General features: G+C 34.7%; 1 protein-coding gene and 1 pseudogene across 2 annotated transcripts; both read right to left on the bottom strand.

Moving 5' to 3' along the window:
- Positions 1 to 896: 896 nt before the first annotated feature.
- On the bottom strand, positions 897 to 3,425 carry LOC143636627 (protein PAF1 homolog; annotated as a pseudogene). Its single transcript, XR_013154272.1, has 9 exons — positions 2,606 to 3,425; positions 2,443 to 2,511; positions 2,081 to 2,188; positions 1,808 to 1,991; positions 1,639 to 1,712; positions 1,441 to 1,559; positions 1,267 to 1,372; positions 1,091 to 1,177; positions 897 to 998 (listed from the first exon to the last, which is right to left on the bottom strand). The product of XR_013154272.1 is annotated as a protein PAF1 homolog (transcript).
- A 1,497-nt stretch (positions 3,426 to 4,922) lies between these two features.
- Positions 4,923 to 10,393, bottom strand: LOC143636625 (histidine-containing phosphotransfer protein 4-like). The gene is made up of 6 exons (XM_077104173.1): positions 10,182 to 10,393; positions 9,772 to 9,902; positions 9,545 to 9,685; positions 9,386 to 9,458; positions 7,627 to 7,666; positions 4,923 to 5,095 (listed from the first exon to the last, which is right to left on the bottom strand). The coding sequence occupies exons 1-6, from the start codon at positions 10,242 to 10,244 to the stop codon at positions 4,923 to 4,925; spliced, it is 621 nt and encodes a 206-aa protein (XP_076960288.1). The 5' UTR covers positions 10,245 to 10,393.
- Positions 10,394 to 15,884: the final 5,491 nt, after the last annotated feature.

Below are 15,884 nucleotides of genomic sequence, written 5' to 3'. Positions count from 1 at the left end.
ACCATATGAAACGTCTCTGAAACAGACTGTTGACCATCCCCAATGGGCCGGATTCGTTTGTTGACCGTCCCCATTTAATGGATTCGTTAAGGAAATGTTTGCTGTTTCGTTTCCCAACCGTTTCCGTCCCCGGGACCGCCTCCTTGCCGTCCCCGTGTACTCCACACAGTTATAATAGTATTATAAAATCTACTCCAAGTTCATGTAAATAACATTAAGTATATGCTAAATGGCTATTTCACATGCTATACCCCCTATGCTTAATGCACACCTACCACCACAAACAAAATTTTGCAAAGTAACTTTATCCACTGTTAAACAATTATACCCTATTTTCTCCTACCCTTTCAACTGATTCCAAACACCTCTATATCATCTTCCTTATGTTAATCACCCTTACATTATTTATATTTTACGAACACTTTTGCAAAAGTAGATGAACGAACATGAAATGCCCTTATTCGTGTTCAAATTTTATACACACACTTTTGCAAAATTTAAGAAATACACGTCCCTCAGGTTTATTCATTTCAACTGAAACCGTTGATCTTTGCCTTACTGTTACACTTGCTGGAACAGGGAAATGCTCCACCTCATCACCGGTTTTTCCTTCTCTAGCTCTCTTTTTTCTTAACATGAGTTTTGTTGGCAAAGGCTGAATAAATAAAGTCGAAAATTTGTCACAAAATGTTGCCCAAAAAAAAAAAAAAACTATAATAAGAAAGTCAAAATCTAGTTTTTTTTTGAAATTATTATTTTACCATGTAGCGAGCCTCCGATTCACCAAATGCCACGAGGTAATTTGTAGGGTCATTTGCATCCTCACCGCGAAACTAATAAACAAACAAACGTAAATAACGTCGCGTCAGCTTCAGACATGGCCCACAGTATTATTTTTAAAGAAACAAGTGTAAATACAGGTTACATACATCCCAGTTATACTCGCGAACCCATGTGTAAGAAATATCCTCTTTTTCATCATACGCGTCCTTGGATAACTGCAATCATTAGTACAGTTCACTATGAATTAAAATGAAAAAAAAAGTAAACAAAATAATTAAATATAAAAGTTAATAAAAAACTAATTTACCTCACCGACAGAAGGAACCATATAAGCTAAAAACTTGTCCGATTTAGCTGAACTTGAAGCGCTCGTCACAAAACTTTTCATTATTGCCTGCAAGTTTTAGAAGCTTAAATTTTTAACCATATATGATCACCGATGACCGAACTTCTAAATTTGTAAAAATAATAATAAGATTTTACCTGAGATTCATGGGCGTCACGAACAAACTTGTCCATCTTATTATAGCTTTCGTAATCAGCAGTTGGAGCAGCGTCAAAGGTTGCAAGAACATACTGATCATTCCACCTGTCAAAACACGTAAAAAATTAGGTCAAAAGTCAACAGCATATCCAGCATTAATTAAGCATCCTTACTGTTCAAAATCAGGGTATAATGGTAAAATCTCCACAGGCTGCAGCTTTCTATTAGTAGCATGAACAGGCGTGATTTACACGCCTCAAACGAAGCCTCAACATCCTGTATTTTTCTTTCCCTGTTACAAGTCAAATGCCGGTTATAATTTGCAAAAACAACACGCCTTAAATTTCCTTAAATATATAAATAATAAGTACCTGCTATCAAAACTGTGTAGTAGATTGTGTTCACGGGTTTCCCTGAATCATTTTGCTTGTTTTTCACTTAAAGACTGCGAATTTCAATAAAGAACATGGCAAACCACAACATTTTAATTTCAATACAGAAAAAAGTTTAATAATATACTTTTTACACAACTATACGAACCTGTCTGGTGGCGTCTGTGCTAAGCGGGGATATATATTGTGTTTTTACCAACCAAGACATGCCTTTATCTGTAGGACGTTCCTTTCGTTTTATGCCGTCTCTTTTAATAGGCGTCACCGAAATATCTTCTTGCAACAGTTTTTCATCCTCTGGATCAATATGCAATATTTCATCTTTCGGAGCACTAATTCATGGTTGAAAATAAAGTTAATAAAGAACGCACTTTATAAAGATGGACAACTTGTAAAGAATATATACATAATTAGGTATTACTTGTATACACCAAGATCAAGTAGGTCAAGCGGTATTCCAAGATCTTGCTCAACATGCAATTGAGGCTTGTGCACTTTTTCCAATGAAGTGATGGTGTATTTAGCGGCTCTGTAAAGATCAATTGCAAAATATATAAAAACAATCATGTGCTAAACAACTTTTGATTAATCGATGTACATTTCATTCAATCATTCATTGATTAAAAATGAGTTTATAAGACGATACTGCGCATAGTTATATAGATCTTCTATTTTAATATTTATACCATAACATCGTTATATATTAATAATTATTCAATTATAAACTAATAAACGCATGTATTTATGACATCAAGATTTGCGGTTTCAAATGTGAATGCATACCTATCTTTGTCTCTTCTTAAAGACATAAGCTTTGGCTGCGCTGACGTATCTGGCAACCCATCCCGGAACCTTAAAAAGAATATATTGGCTTACTAAATGATCATATTATAAAACAAAGCAATAATAGATTGTGTATATCATGGATGTAATGTAGCATACTCACTTTAGCTTGCAGACAAAAGTTGTCGCCTTCCTTAACCGGTTATCAGCCAGTTGACCACCCAAAGAAGATGCAGCCTTCTTCTCACCTGCATGAGAACCGCTGATTGAACCATGTGGTCTACTCTTCTGAGATTCCTTTAACTGCTGCCGATGTTTTTCCTCATATCTTCGTTTCTCCACTTCTCTCTTCTATCTTATCCTTCTTTCTTCTTCTGTCTCAACCTTGTTCGTTGGTTTTGCTGGAACCGGAGGCTTAGGATGTTGTTCAGTAGAAACCTTGCACTCTGCAGACTCTTTATTGTCACTCTGTCTATGTTCCTTGGTTTGATTAGTTACACTAACAGCGACTGACGACAGAGGAGGTGGAAGTGGGGGCGGTGGTTGTGACGGTGGCGGCGGTGGCGGAGGGATTGATAACTTAGGTGGAGAGGAAGGCGGCGGTGGTGGCGGTGGTTGCAGAGACTGGTTATTGAACTGAGTGAACTGCGAAGGTGGAAAGTACATCTGTCCTGGCGGTGCTAGCTGCAAAGGCGGCGGTGGCGGTGGTGGTAGGTAAGCCAAGTCCGGTGGCGGTTGCGTCGGCTGCGGTACCGGTGGATACGATAAATACTGTTGTTGCTGCTTTAAATTAGGGTTTACAGGCGGAACCGAGTAATTTGCATAATTCCACATCTGGGAATACATATTTCCCCTCGGCTGAGGTGTTGGTGCTAGCGGCAGCGGTGGACCAGGCGGCGGATGTAACGGTCGGTACGACGTCATATAGAAACCCTAATGCCAAAAAAAGCTGATAACTTTATGCTGAAAACACACGAATATGAAGATGAAATTAACTTCAATGAATGCAGTTTCATGTACATATGATTACATTCTAACCAATTAAACAATCAAAACAACTTCATATAAAAACCCTAAATTTGAATATAAAAACCCTAAATTTAAATTCTTTATTTTTATCAGATGAAGATGAAATTAACTTCTGGGTATTCAAATTCATGAATATATATGATCATAACTTAATCCAATTGAACAAATAATCAACTGGATTGTTCGAATTTGGAAACCCTAGCGTATAAACTTAACAGTTTAATTTGGGTTTAATTGATGGATTTAATGAATTAAAGAGTTAATTGTGAGATTGAATTGTGTAAAAGTTGAAGCGGACTCACTTCTTGTGGTGGTGCCGGAATCAATAGCTGCTGCTGCACAGTGAATGTTGCAGAGGAAGCTTTAAGAAAGAAGAGGGGTTAAGGTTAATATAATAATATTGATTTTAGTTATGATAAAACAATAATTAATGGGAAACTATTTTTAGAAGAGAAAAAAATGGTTAATTCATGATAAAACAATAATTAATAGAAAACTATTTTTAGAAAAGTAAATGGTGAGTTCATCAAAATATATATATATATATATATAGTTATAAAAAAGGGGGACAAGTAAAATAGTAATCAACTTTTAAAAGTTTTCTAATTAAGTCAATCAACTTTTATGTTTGATTAAATTAAAAGTTTTAATATGTTTTTTAGTGTTTTTCTTTTTTGTTTCACATGGAATATCTTTTTATCTTTTTTTTAAGTTGACACCGAGTGTCGACGTAAATTTTATTTTTTATTTTTAAATTTTAATATAATTAACGTTTTTTAATTTTTTAAATTTTTTTAAATTTAACTACATATATTGCAAATTTCGACCCCACATCTTATCCTTCATTTTTTTCTTGACGCACAAAAAAATCGGTGAGACTTGATTTGAAAATTTGGTGACCCGATTTGAAAAAAACTATGTATCATTGACCTAACTAAAACACTTTTGAAAGTTATTTATTATTATATGAGATTTTCTTAAAAAAAAAAGGTAGCAAACATTGAATATGTGATTAATTAATCATTTGAATTTTGAGTTTGATTAAAAGAATTCAATTGGTGTTTGGTATATGCTACATGATGACGGTTTGATGTTTGTGATTTTAAGGGGGTTTCTTATAATGGTAAATTTCTTATTTAAGGTATTTATTTGTGTGTCAAAATCAGAAATCAGTATAAATGTATGAAGGTGAATTTTCTTAGGAATGCACGGCTAAGTATTGAAGTTAACGTTGTTAAAAATAATGGATAGTGGATATTAATAATTCAAACTTTAATCATTTTTTAATCATTTGGTGATATTAATCATAACTTTAAGAAATTTCCCACATTAATTCCAACTTTGACTCTATTGGTCTTCATTGAATATTTTCTTAATAGGAACTAACCCGTTTAGTTTTAAAGCAAAATACGTCATTTCTTCAAGTTGAGAGAGACAAATGAAAATGTAATTTAACTTAAAAACTCAACACCATTGTCGCCGCCCCTACCACCACCACTATATCCGCCACCGTCGCCACCGCCGCCGCGGCCGACACCGCCACCACCACCGCGACCGCTGCCGCCACCAATGCGACCGCCGCCACTACCACCACTGGCACCACCTCCGTCGCCGCCACTACCACCTGTTTATTAACGATGGTTTGAAAATGGGATATTGGATTTTATAATCCAAACTTTGGTCTTTTGGCAAGCAATGATAATTATATAAATTTTCAAACAAGCGGAGGTGGGATGACGACGGTCACGACGGTGGTGGTGTCACTGGTGGCAGTGGTGGCGGTGGCGGCGGCAGCTGTGATGGTGAGTTTTTAAGTTAAATTACATTTTTCATTTGTCTCCCTCAACTTGGAGAAATTACGTATTTTGCTCTTAAGCTAATTGTGTTAGTTCCCGTTAAAAAAAAAGTTCAGTGGAGGCCAAGAGAATGAAAGTCGGGATTAATGCATGGAATTTTTTAAATTGAGATTAATATTGGCCAGTAGACCAAAATTTAGATTATAAAATCCAATATTTGTATTTGCAAGTTATAATATGAAACTGCGAGTCTTATTATGTTTTATTAAGTGTGGGGTTGATAAGGTTTGATTTAGCGTCAGTGAAAGATGTATCTTAATTTGTAACGGTCAAGAAAAAGACGGTTTGGAGGTTGTGTTATTTGTGGGGATAAAGGACAACGTTCTAAGATAATTTACAATGCATAAGTGTGTGATTGTGTATCAAAACCATTATAACATTTAAACATTGTCATTTAATACATGAAGATATACATATTAAATGAGTAATAAAGTAAAGTAAGTTCTTAAAGGCTGAAACACTTTCATAAAACTCAATTGAGTTTTTTAAGTCAAGATTTAAACAACATAAGAAATAATGTTATTTTTGATTTTTTGTTTTAACTACAACGACAGTCAAATACATGGTTTGATCAAATAGATAAATGACAGCCTCTTATAAAAAAGTAGTGATACTTAGACTATGTGTTGTGGTTGTGAAAGGGGCGTGAGCCTAGCACCACGTCGGGCAAAAAGGTGTGGAGCATGGGGAATTGAAGGCTCTTGTATGAACAACAGGCTTGAAGAGTCATGGAAGGTAAAATCATTTATGTATACGTGTGACAATTAGGGATGAGCTCGGTACCGTACCGGTACTGAAAATACAGATCCCGAAATTCACAAATTCTTGGTACCAGGACCGGCACCGAAATATTCGGTTCGGTACCGATACGGTACCGGTATTGAAGGTAAAAATTCGGAAATACCGGTACCGGTACCGGTACCGTACCGATCCTGAAACTCAAAACTTTGGTATCGATTCGGTACTGATTTTGGTACCAGTACCGATACTAATCGGTATCGTACCAAATTTGTCCATCCCTACGTGACTAACACCTTTTTTTGTTCACACTCACATGACTATAACACGGTCTTGTGTATTTATCCCATTTACGTAGTCCAAGCTCACTTTTAACACTTAATCTACTACCAACACTAGATAAAAAAATAAAAATAATAAAAAAGTAAAAATTTGTGGTAAACCTAAGTCTTTACTTGTTTTCCAAAACAATTTGGTCACCACTAAGCATAAGATTTGTTTTTATTTATCTTTTAATTTTATTTTCTACTTTTTAATCACCTGAAAATCATATCTTAAATTTGATTTTAATCAACATAATGTTACATAAAACAATGATGTTTAATTTTGTAAAAGAACTTCTAAATCACAAAGTTTCCAAAAAAATTAGCAAGAAATTTGGTTTGTGTATTTAATCCATTTCAGTTACCACTTTCTAAGTAGTTCAGAGGTTTAGATTTTACCTTTCGGAGTCGATAATTTGGAAAGCTATGAACGATCAACATGTTATTTCCTCCAAATTAATCAACAAAATCCGCATGTAATGTGAGATGAGTGGATAACATCAAATCTAACATTTAAAATGTGCAAAACAAATAAAAACCACAAGAACCTAACAAAAATTAAACATTTCAAATAAGGAAAAAAAATATATATGCTACGAATTCTTTTTCGATTGTTTTGCATAATTTTACTTTGATTCTCAAACCGATTTTAGTTAGTATGCATCGATGTTACATTAACACCTACCAGATCTATGACTTTAAGTCTATAAAATTGCTAAAACAAACAAAAAATTGCAAAACGATGCTTTTGAAAACAAGCATATGAAGCAAATCAGATCAGATAAAATAAAATAAAATTGCTTACATCGCCAATGATGAAGAGATGCCATTTTTAGGGCTAGGTTGTGTATGCGTGAGAGAAGCAAGGTTGCGGCGCCGATTAAGTGATTATAAGATTTGTTTATATAGAGAGTGTGTGATTACCCTAATCTTATTTACAATAAACACCCTAAGCATTTTAAAAACTTTCAGTTACAACTCAACTATTATAAAGAATAGCATTTCGACATGTCATGATGCAAATTGTGCTCTAAATTATTTTTAGTGATCTTAGATCTAAAAATACAATTAGATCATCCTATGTTAACTTCATATTCACCAAACTAAGTTTCATAGAATTCTGTTTGCCCGTCTTTATATCTTTATGACTAATATGCTAAAAGTAGTTATATAAAAACACGCTAATCTAGACACTAAGTAATAAATTCTAGACTCTTAAACTTAACTAAACTACTAACCGGCAAGTGAACCAGTTGACTCTAGTGCAGCTAAGTAAGTCTGGATATCGAACCCACGAGACTCTTTAAATTACGTAAATTAGCTAATTAGACTCAACTAATATTGACACGACTATTTGTTTATTTGTTTAAAGGGGGGGGGGGGTTACTAAAATATTAATTTTAAACTATTATTAATAACTAATTAAGAAAAACAAGCAATTTAAACAAAAACAAGCTCAATCCTGATCCTCTGGTTCTCCGGTTTGGCTTGTTTTAGCTCGTTTTTCGCCCTTTTAACTACGAACAAGTCCAGGGACTTACATTATACAAACATGTTAGTAGTATACAAATTCTAATAAAAACAGAATAAAAACTAATAAAATATACAAAGGATTTATATATATTTAACATTATATCAATGACTATTAATATGTGATCCTTTCCGAACCTAAATTGAGGGTGAAATAGTTTAATCCAAATTTTTTTTATCATAACTTTTAGCCATGTTAATTTTTAGGTATTGTCATATTTTTTCAAGGCAAATTGGATTTTAATGATCTCGCATTTTTGCAGTTGACTGATTGTAATCTTACCTAAAAATTTCTTACCAACAGTCCCACCTTTCGGCAATTTTTTTTTCATTTATCCCCCGTCTAAACAAAAGAAAATTAACAGAAACTTAACCCGCAAATTTTATTTTTTTTGTTCACACTCACATGACTATAACAGTCTTGTGTGTTCTAAGATTCTAAGATAAAAGTTAAAAATATATTTTTTGGTTTATTATAACACATAAAGATACGAGAGATAAAATGAAAATAGATCATATATAGTTGTTGAACGATCCAACTATAACACCGACCATTCAAGTTATGATGAATACTTAGATTCTTTCTATCTCACATTTTATTTTTAAATAACTTTTTTTTAGTATTTGTAACGCATATTGAAAATTTGAAATCACAACCTGAATCGGTGACCTCTAGCTACATAATTACAAATGAAACTATACACTAACGATCTTCGATCACCATCTTATATAGAAGATTAAAACTACACTTGGTGGAAGCTCAACTAGTGGCTGTAATGCAGATTTGTTAACACTCACAAGTCACAATACGCCGTTATGTTTGCATGTTATGATATATTTATATCTCTTTCGTATTTGCCTATTTAGACAAATAATCCATTAAGCTGTTATCAAACTAATGACAAGATTCTTATAAATTTAAAAATAATCTAAGAAGTATGATTATTGATACCGTTATTTGGCCTACAGACTATCCTACGAACTATCGTGAAGACAACCACTTTTTGGTTACATGCTCAAGTACATTCATTATTAACTTTCACAAGAAAGAAACGTAGCACAAAATTACAAGTTAGACGGTATGAAATACATGGACGTTCAAAGTAGAATTAATAATATGAAAAACTAGTAATCCTGTTTATAGATTAATAGTAAGATTAGTTGAAACCAAAAAAGAAGTACAAGTAGATCACCACATCATACCATCCTATGAAGCATCCACCCTATTTCACATAAGACCTCGTTTTATGACAACATATAACTACTAGTCCACTACTACTACCATGGTGAGGTCCGGCCAACGGGTTGTTATGCATAGTCTACTACTTAGGGAGAAACTATCTAGACCGACATGCTGTCTCAGTAGGTCAAACTTGTCTTGAAATCTGACACATGGATAAAACATCTAAAGTTTAGAATATTTCAGGATAAAAGCGATTAGTGGCGCTAATTACACGTTTAAAAGACCTGAAAATAAGCTTCAAGCTTCTTTCTAAGAGTTGTATACTCTTTCTTGACATTTTGGAAGGTCCTCTTGCATCTACATTATGTAACATTTGATTATTTTTAAATAATAAAAATAAAAGTTAAAACTTAAAAGGGTAGATAACTGGTAAATAATGATACCCTTCAGCGTTTCTAGCATTGCAATAATTTCTGAAGTGTGTGCACTCAGTTTTGACCTTCTTAGCTCCAATGCTAGTGCTACTACTCTTGAACTGATGCATCAAGCTGTCTAATTTATTAAAATCCAAAGGCCTTTTTTCCCTGTTTATCATAACTTTCATTGATTTAAATCACACTTAAAACAAGACTTTATTTCAAATTTACAAGAAAGAAACAGAGTTTCGTACAAAGCTTGATCAAGATTCGAGAGAAAACGAGCAGAATCACGATAGAACAACGTGACAACTTCCTCTACAAAGTTAGGATTAGAATTGTCTTGCAACTCCTCCAATTGTATAAATTGTTCGTCGAGATATCCCTAAACATGCAAAAAATAAAAAAAATAAAAAAATAAATAAAATCCTTATAATAATTAAGGGAATGCTAAATATGTTTAGTTAACAAATGAAATGTTTCTTGTTCTAGTCATATATATATCAAAAAAATCGATTCATTAAAGAGTAGTGTTTCCAACGAAATAGATGATGAACGGGCAACAAGCTGACCGCTAAACTTTTTTGGATAGTAACAGTAATTCGATTAAAAATAACATTCATAGATCAACAGAACACGCATGATTTATGAAATTAAAACTAACCTGGTCGAAAAGAGATTTGCGAGTGTTAGCAATATGCCTATGCATTTGATTTCTTTGATCCATTGAAATGAATTGGAATGAATTGATGCTAAATTATGGAATGAGAGGATGGGGTTTTATAGGCCCATGAAAAAAACAGAAATGTCATGTCACATATGAAATAAATTCCTTTTTGCAAGCATAGCATCCATAAAATAGTTATGATACTATTATTTTAACACATATATGGAAAAATATATGTAACATATTGGATTTTTTTGTCCCAAGAAAGAAAAGCCGCTTATCCACTTTTTGCATACGAAATTCCTATTCCAATTAATGCAAGAATAATGAATATATATATATATATATATATATATATTTTTTTTTTTTGAAACAACAAATTTTTCACCTAAAATCCCTCTAACCTTGCACTTGCAAGGATTTGAACCCACCACCTCCACTTTAAAAGGTGGACACCATACCACTAGACCATTATTTCACTTCAATGCAATATAAATAAATAAAAATTATGGAATTGGAATATGTACATTTATTCAGTTAGTTTTAAGAAGTAAGCAATGGACGAAAAATGGAATGTAAAAAAAGGATGGTAGCAAATGACAATAATAGTATGTGTTTGAGAACATATTTCAATTCCTCAACGGAATTGGAATATTATGATTTATTATTATTTTAGTATATTACCCTGCATAAATCCACCAATATATCTTATTCTCTTTACAACAAAACTTTATAGTGAGTTGTACGATCAAGCTATTAAAAACTGCATTAATACTTGAGATTTTAAGCTTTCATCTTTAAAAGCTGATTCAAGGTGGTGGGGGGGGGGGGGGTTCTTCCTTGATTGTGTTCTGAGGTGACTCAGACCTGTAGCGTCAAAATTCGTATGGACGGCCGACATCCCATCTCAGGTGCTCTTAGGTGACATGTTTGTTTTGTTCCGATTGTACCAGCTATGTTCTCATTATACTATTTTACTTTAGTTAAGATATTTTTAGTGTACCATCTATTATTGTATCAAAAGAAATATTTAGAGATTTATGATTTATTTGCAAGTTTGTGAATTATAGTTGTTATTTAACTTTGATTTAATGTAATACTCCACTTTATTTATTATTATATTATTCATAAAAATACCAGTTACAGAATTTAAGTTGTTCAACCCGTATAGATCGAACATGAATACCTAACATAGTCATTAACTAGTGTTTTACCCATCGGTGCGTTGCGTCGAATAGGTCGGTTAAACCCGAGCGTTGATAAAACCCAAGTGTTAAGTTGGTAAGTCAACGCGAATTCGGTTGGTTTCAATTAAGTGGGTTATTGTACCGGTACTAAAACCAAAATTTTCGACGTTTATTTGGTCGGTAAACCCAAGCGGTGGTAAAACCCAAACGTTGTTGGTCTCGACCGTTAAGGCGGTAACTCGGCACTAATTCGGCCGGTTTTGATTACGTTTGTTACGGTTTAGAGCTAAAAAAAGGACAATTTTAAAAATCGAGGTGGACAAATGGGTGGTGTCGGTTTCAATTATGTTTGTTCGGTTACTTTCGTTATGGTGCCGGAGCAAAGAAACGGAAAAAAACATATATATTAAAAAACTAAGGTGGACCAATAGGGTGGTGTCGGTCGATAAACTCAACAATTGGTAAAACCGGACCATTGTCGGTTGCAAACATTGAGACTATGATCCTACACGAATTTGGTCGGTTTCCGTATATTCATTACGAAACCGAACTAAAACAAAAGTATAAAAAAAAATCAATGACCATATGGTGCCGCCAAGTAGCCTAATAAGGACTTGACGGCACCAAAATTCTCAATTGTTATAGATAATATATTCAAGACGTACAAAGCCACTAGCTTGGACAGTTGGAGTAGTGGCAAAAGTGTATGCCTAACTTACAACGTATTGGTAGTGGGTTTTCACTTGAGACATAGGGTGAAAGGTAGAAAAAGTAATTTGCTACTAAAAAGAGAAAAAATATGTTCAAGACATACATTTGTTTTCTACATCATAACATGATAATTTTGTTTGCCACCACCATTTACGGAAATCTTGTAATGTTTAAGTTAAATTTCAAATATGTCGTAAACCAACAAGTGTTAGTAACGAATGAACTACCTTAAATATCATCAAAACGTTTTTGATGTTCAGATGTGAAAGATACAAGGACTTTATTGACGAATTTAGTGTCATCAATATCATTTAGAATAAATGGAGTTAATACCAAAGTGAAATTATAGCCTAAACCAATATAATTGTTAAAGCACCTAATGAGGGTTTTGCCATTAATTAGTAGCTGATCATCAATAGCAAGTTGATCATCAATGGTAACTAGTCGTCAGTAATAAGTCATTACTGATCAAACAATAACTAGGATAAGTAGTACCAACCGAATAAATGCCCACAAGTATAATCGACAATCAGTGGCTAAAAAAAATCTTTTTTTGTCCTATATGAACTTTAAGGTGTATGAAATTTAATATTTGATTTTTAAGGAGGGCGAAAATGACACACTTCTTCATGAAGTTACGTTGTTTCAACTTAAACGCAACCCGTAAAAGGGAAGTCTTTGGCCTATTTAAATTAAACACGTGAACAACTTCTTTTTTCACACATTCTCGTTTCATTTGGTGGCGGATCTAGAAACTAATTGCAGGGGTAGCATAATTTTTTTTTAACCGTGCATTAAGAACATTTTTTTTTACGGTTTTGCATTTGCGGGGCTTGATTACGCGTTTCGCGCGTAGCGGAGCCCAATAACGCGTTTTGCTCGTGCATGTGTCTGGTTACACGTTTGGCGCGTCCCGGCCTCAGCTTTGTGTTACAAGCGTATCGGCGCCCGGTTAGCCCATTTGAAATAGCGGATCAAAACAAGTTGGTTTATAGTGGGCGCATCAAAATAACCTAAACTTGCTTGCTTAATGATATTGTAAAATTATTCAAACTTATAAACTTACTAATACATGATTTTTTTGATATCTTTCGATCAGATCAAACATATATTGTTAATGAGTAGTTTTAAAGTTTACTCAACAAAAATATTAATAAACACAATATTTAATTAAATAAGAAAACAAAAGAGTTGTACATGTTTGAACTTGAAGTTGGAATATTTAAACTTGGTGATGAACCGATGTCATCGTTTTCTTTACTTTGACGTTAAAAAAGTTGCTAATAAGTGGTTGTTTATTCATCTTCAAAGTTCTCTAAACAAAATTTGAACCAAAAACCTAATATCAATTCCAATTTACGCATAAAACTAAAAGCTAAATCTCTAATTAATTCAAACTAGTTTTTAGACCGGCGGGATCGGTAAATGGAAAAAGATAGACGTAAAAATGTTCAACCACACCGCAAAAAACAGACTGAAACGTATAACATAGAAAATAAATGACAGGACCGTTAAACCTTAAAGCGCATACCATGTCCCGTGATATATGCATTGACCTTACGCAGTTCAATACAGAATGATAACCTTTAGGCTTTCCACAACACATGCCCGATGTCTCCATGTTTGAGGCTTCATCTTCAAGTACAATCAAACTAAGGCTAAGGGTAGTGGGGCTTGATCCAAGCCCAAGTGATCCAATATATTTACGATACGTAGGCGCTGACGTGGCACAGGATCAAGCCCCAGAGGGTGTAGTGATCCAATATATTTTTTTTTTGTTTGTTAAACACAAAAATACTAAATTAAAACATTTCATTAAAACATAAATAAAAAGGAAAATAAAAACATTAATTTAAAATGCAACAATCTCTAAAAAAATACATAAAAATAGCGTTTTTATTTTTTTTCATCAATTCCTTCCGAATACGATCCTTTTCTTCCTCCTTTATCGCTTGGTCAGGTGGCGGTAGGTGGCTAAAGTCTTTGGCTAGAAAAGCCAAACTCTTGAACCGGTTTTTGTATGTCGAGCTTCACCAATCGAGAAGAGGCCACTTGACAATTCCTTAATTTCCTTTTTAAAGTCGTCATCACCAATCGGTTTTTTCTACCCGGGGGGCGGCTACAACCTTGGTCTTTCAAATGACCTTCGGACAAGTTTAGGTCGAATTCAATTTGATTCTCCGACCCGCTCGAAGAGACGTATGTGCCGGACAAACTAGTTTTCGTACGTTTTGCCCTTTCGCCACAGTCATCCGCACATTGTTGCATCCATTTCGAGCACCTCCTTAACAACTCCCACAAGTAGCCCTCGTCAAACGTCTTTACCATCCCGTACCTCCTAAACATCTCTTGTTTCCATTCATCACAAGTGAATTGGTAAGCCGAGAGATCATTGGTCCCACTCGGCCGCATTCGGACCGCATTTTGGTTATGTAGGTTGGTAAACAATCCTACAAATTTACGAATATCGGTCCATCGACCCGATATCATATTTTCGGTACGATCTGTACTCCCCACTTGCTTATAAAAACATTCCCGAACCTTGGCCCAAAAAACTCGACGTCTTTGAAAGTCGACTACAAAATAAATAACAAAAAATGTAATAATTGCATACAACACTAAAAAGATATATTGAAAAATAAAATTCGAAAAATAATTTACCCGCGTTCCGATCTTGGGATATTTCAATCCAAGCATTTGCCAACGCGAGTTTCTCTTCTTTAGACCACGGAGTAACCTTCTGCTTAACCGATGCCGATGAACCACCCGCTTCTCTGGTTTTCTTCCCTCACCTTTGTGAGATCGTTTTGCGGGTTTAGCCGGCACCGGTTCCGGCTCCGGTTGTGTGTCCGGGACCGAATATTCGGATTGTGACATATCGGAGAACACGAAATCTTGAAACGATTCGTCGTCCAAGTAGTTCAATCATTCGGAAAATTGAGGGTCGTTGATGTTGAAATTACCGAAACCGAACCCGACATGGTGTGTTATTTTTATAAAATGGGGTTGTTATTTATAGTGGTAGTGGTAGGGTTTGCAAGTAAAAATTAAATTATTATTATTTTTTTTTAAAACTTGGCCCAACGGCTCATTTTTGATCAAACCCATGTCCAACGGCTAATTTTTGTCCCATGGTCCGGCTCGCCTGGTCCGTTCGCGCCCCCGATCACTAGAGGGTGGTAGTGGTGTGCGCGATCAAGCCCCGCTGCCACCTAGATCAAGCCCCTTGGTTCACCCCATTACCCTCAGCCTAAACATTGGTAATTAATTTAAGAAGTACTTCACTTTTATCCATCGAAGTTGGTGTTTCTGTATTTTATTGCAAAACTGTAAGGTATTTAAACACCGACTCTTTTAACTGCATTTGGCTTCTTTTACATAATCTGTCTAATATAATTTGTCCTTAACAACTATACTTAACTTGATATCATGTTCATCACACCATTTGGGGAATTATATCCTTGCTAGTGAACTGAACAAACAACAAACAAAAAATATACTGTAATATTGTTCAAGCAATGGCTAAATTCATAACCCTAACCCAAGCACTTACCGTTCGCAAAGGTAGAAATAACGCGAAAAAGCCTCGACCAAAACAATCACTTGCGGACGCAGATACCGGGATGAGAGAAGGGATAAAGATGGTGCCTGCGATGATAACGACTCGGTGGCTTGCGACGCACTGCCGATGTACTTCCTCCGCCCCTCTTGACTTCCCTACCTCTCTCTCCATTAGTTCTTTCGGAGGTTGGTTTCAGCCACGTCTAAAAACACGTGGACTGCCACCAATTATGTGGGTTGT

This window comes from Bidens hawaiensis, unplaced genomic scaffold (assembly GCF_021521415.1).
Source record: "Bidens hawaiensis isolate Kalapana, Puna unplaced genomic scaffold, B.hawaiensis_p1.1 tig00008036_1, whole genome shotgun sequence".
NCBI lineage: Eukaryota > Viridiplantae > Streptophyta > Magnoliopsida > Asterales > Asteraceae > Bidens > Bidens hawaiensis.
Note: the sequence above shows the minus strand (reverse complement) of the source record. Positions and strands in the feature narration are given on the sequence as shown.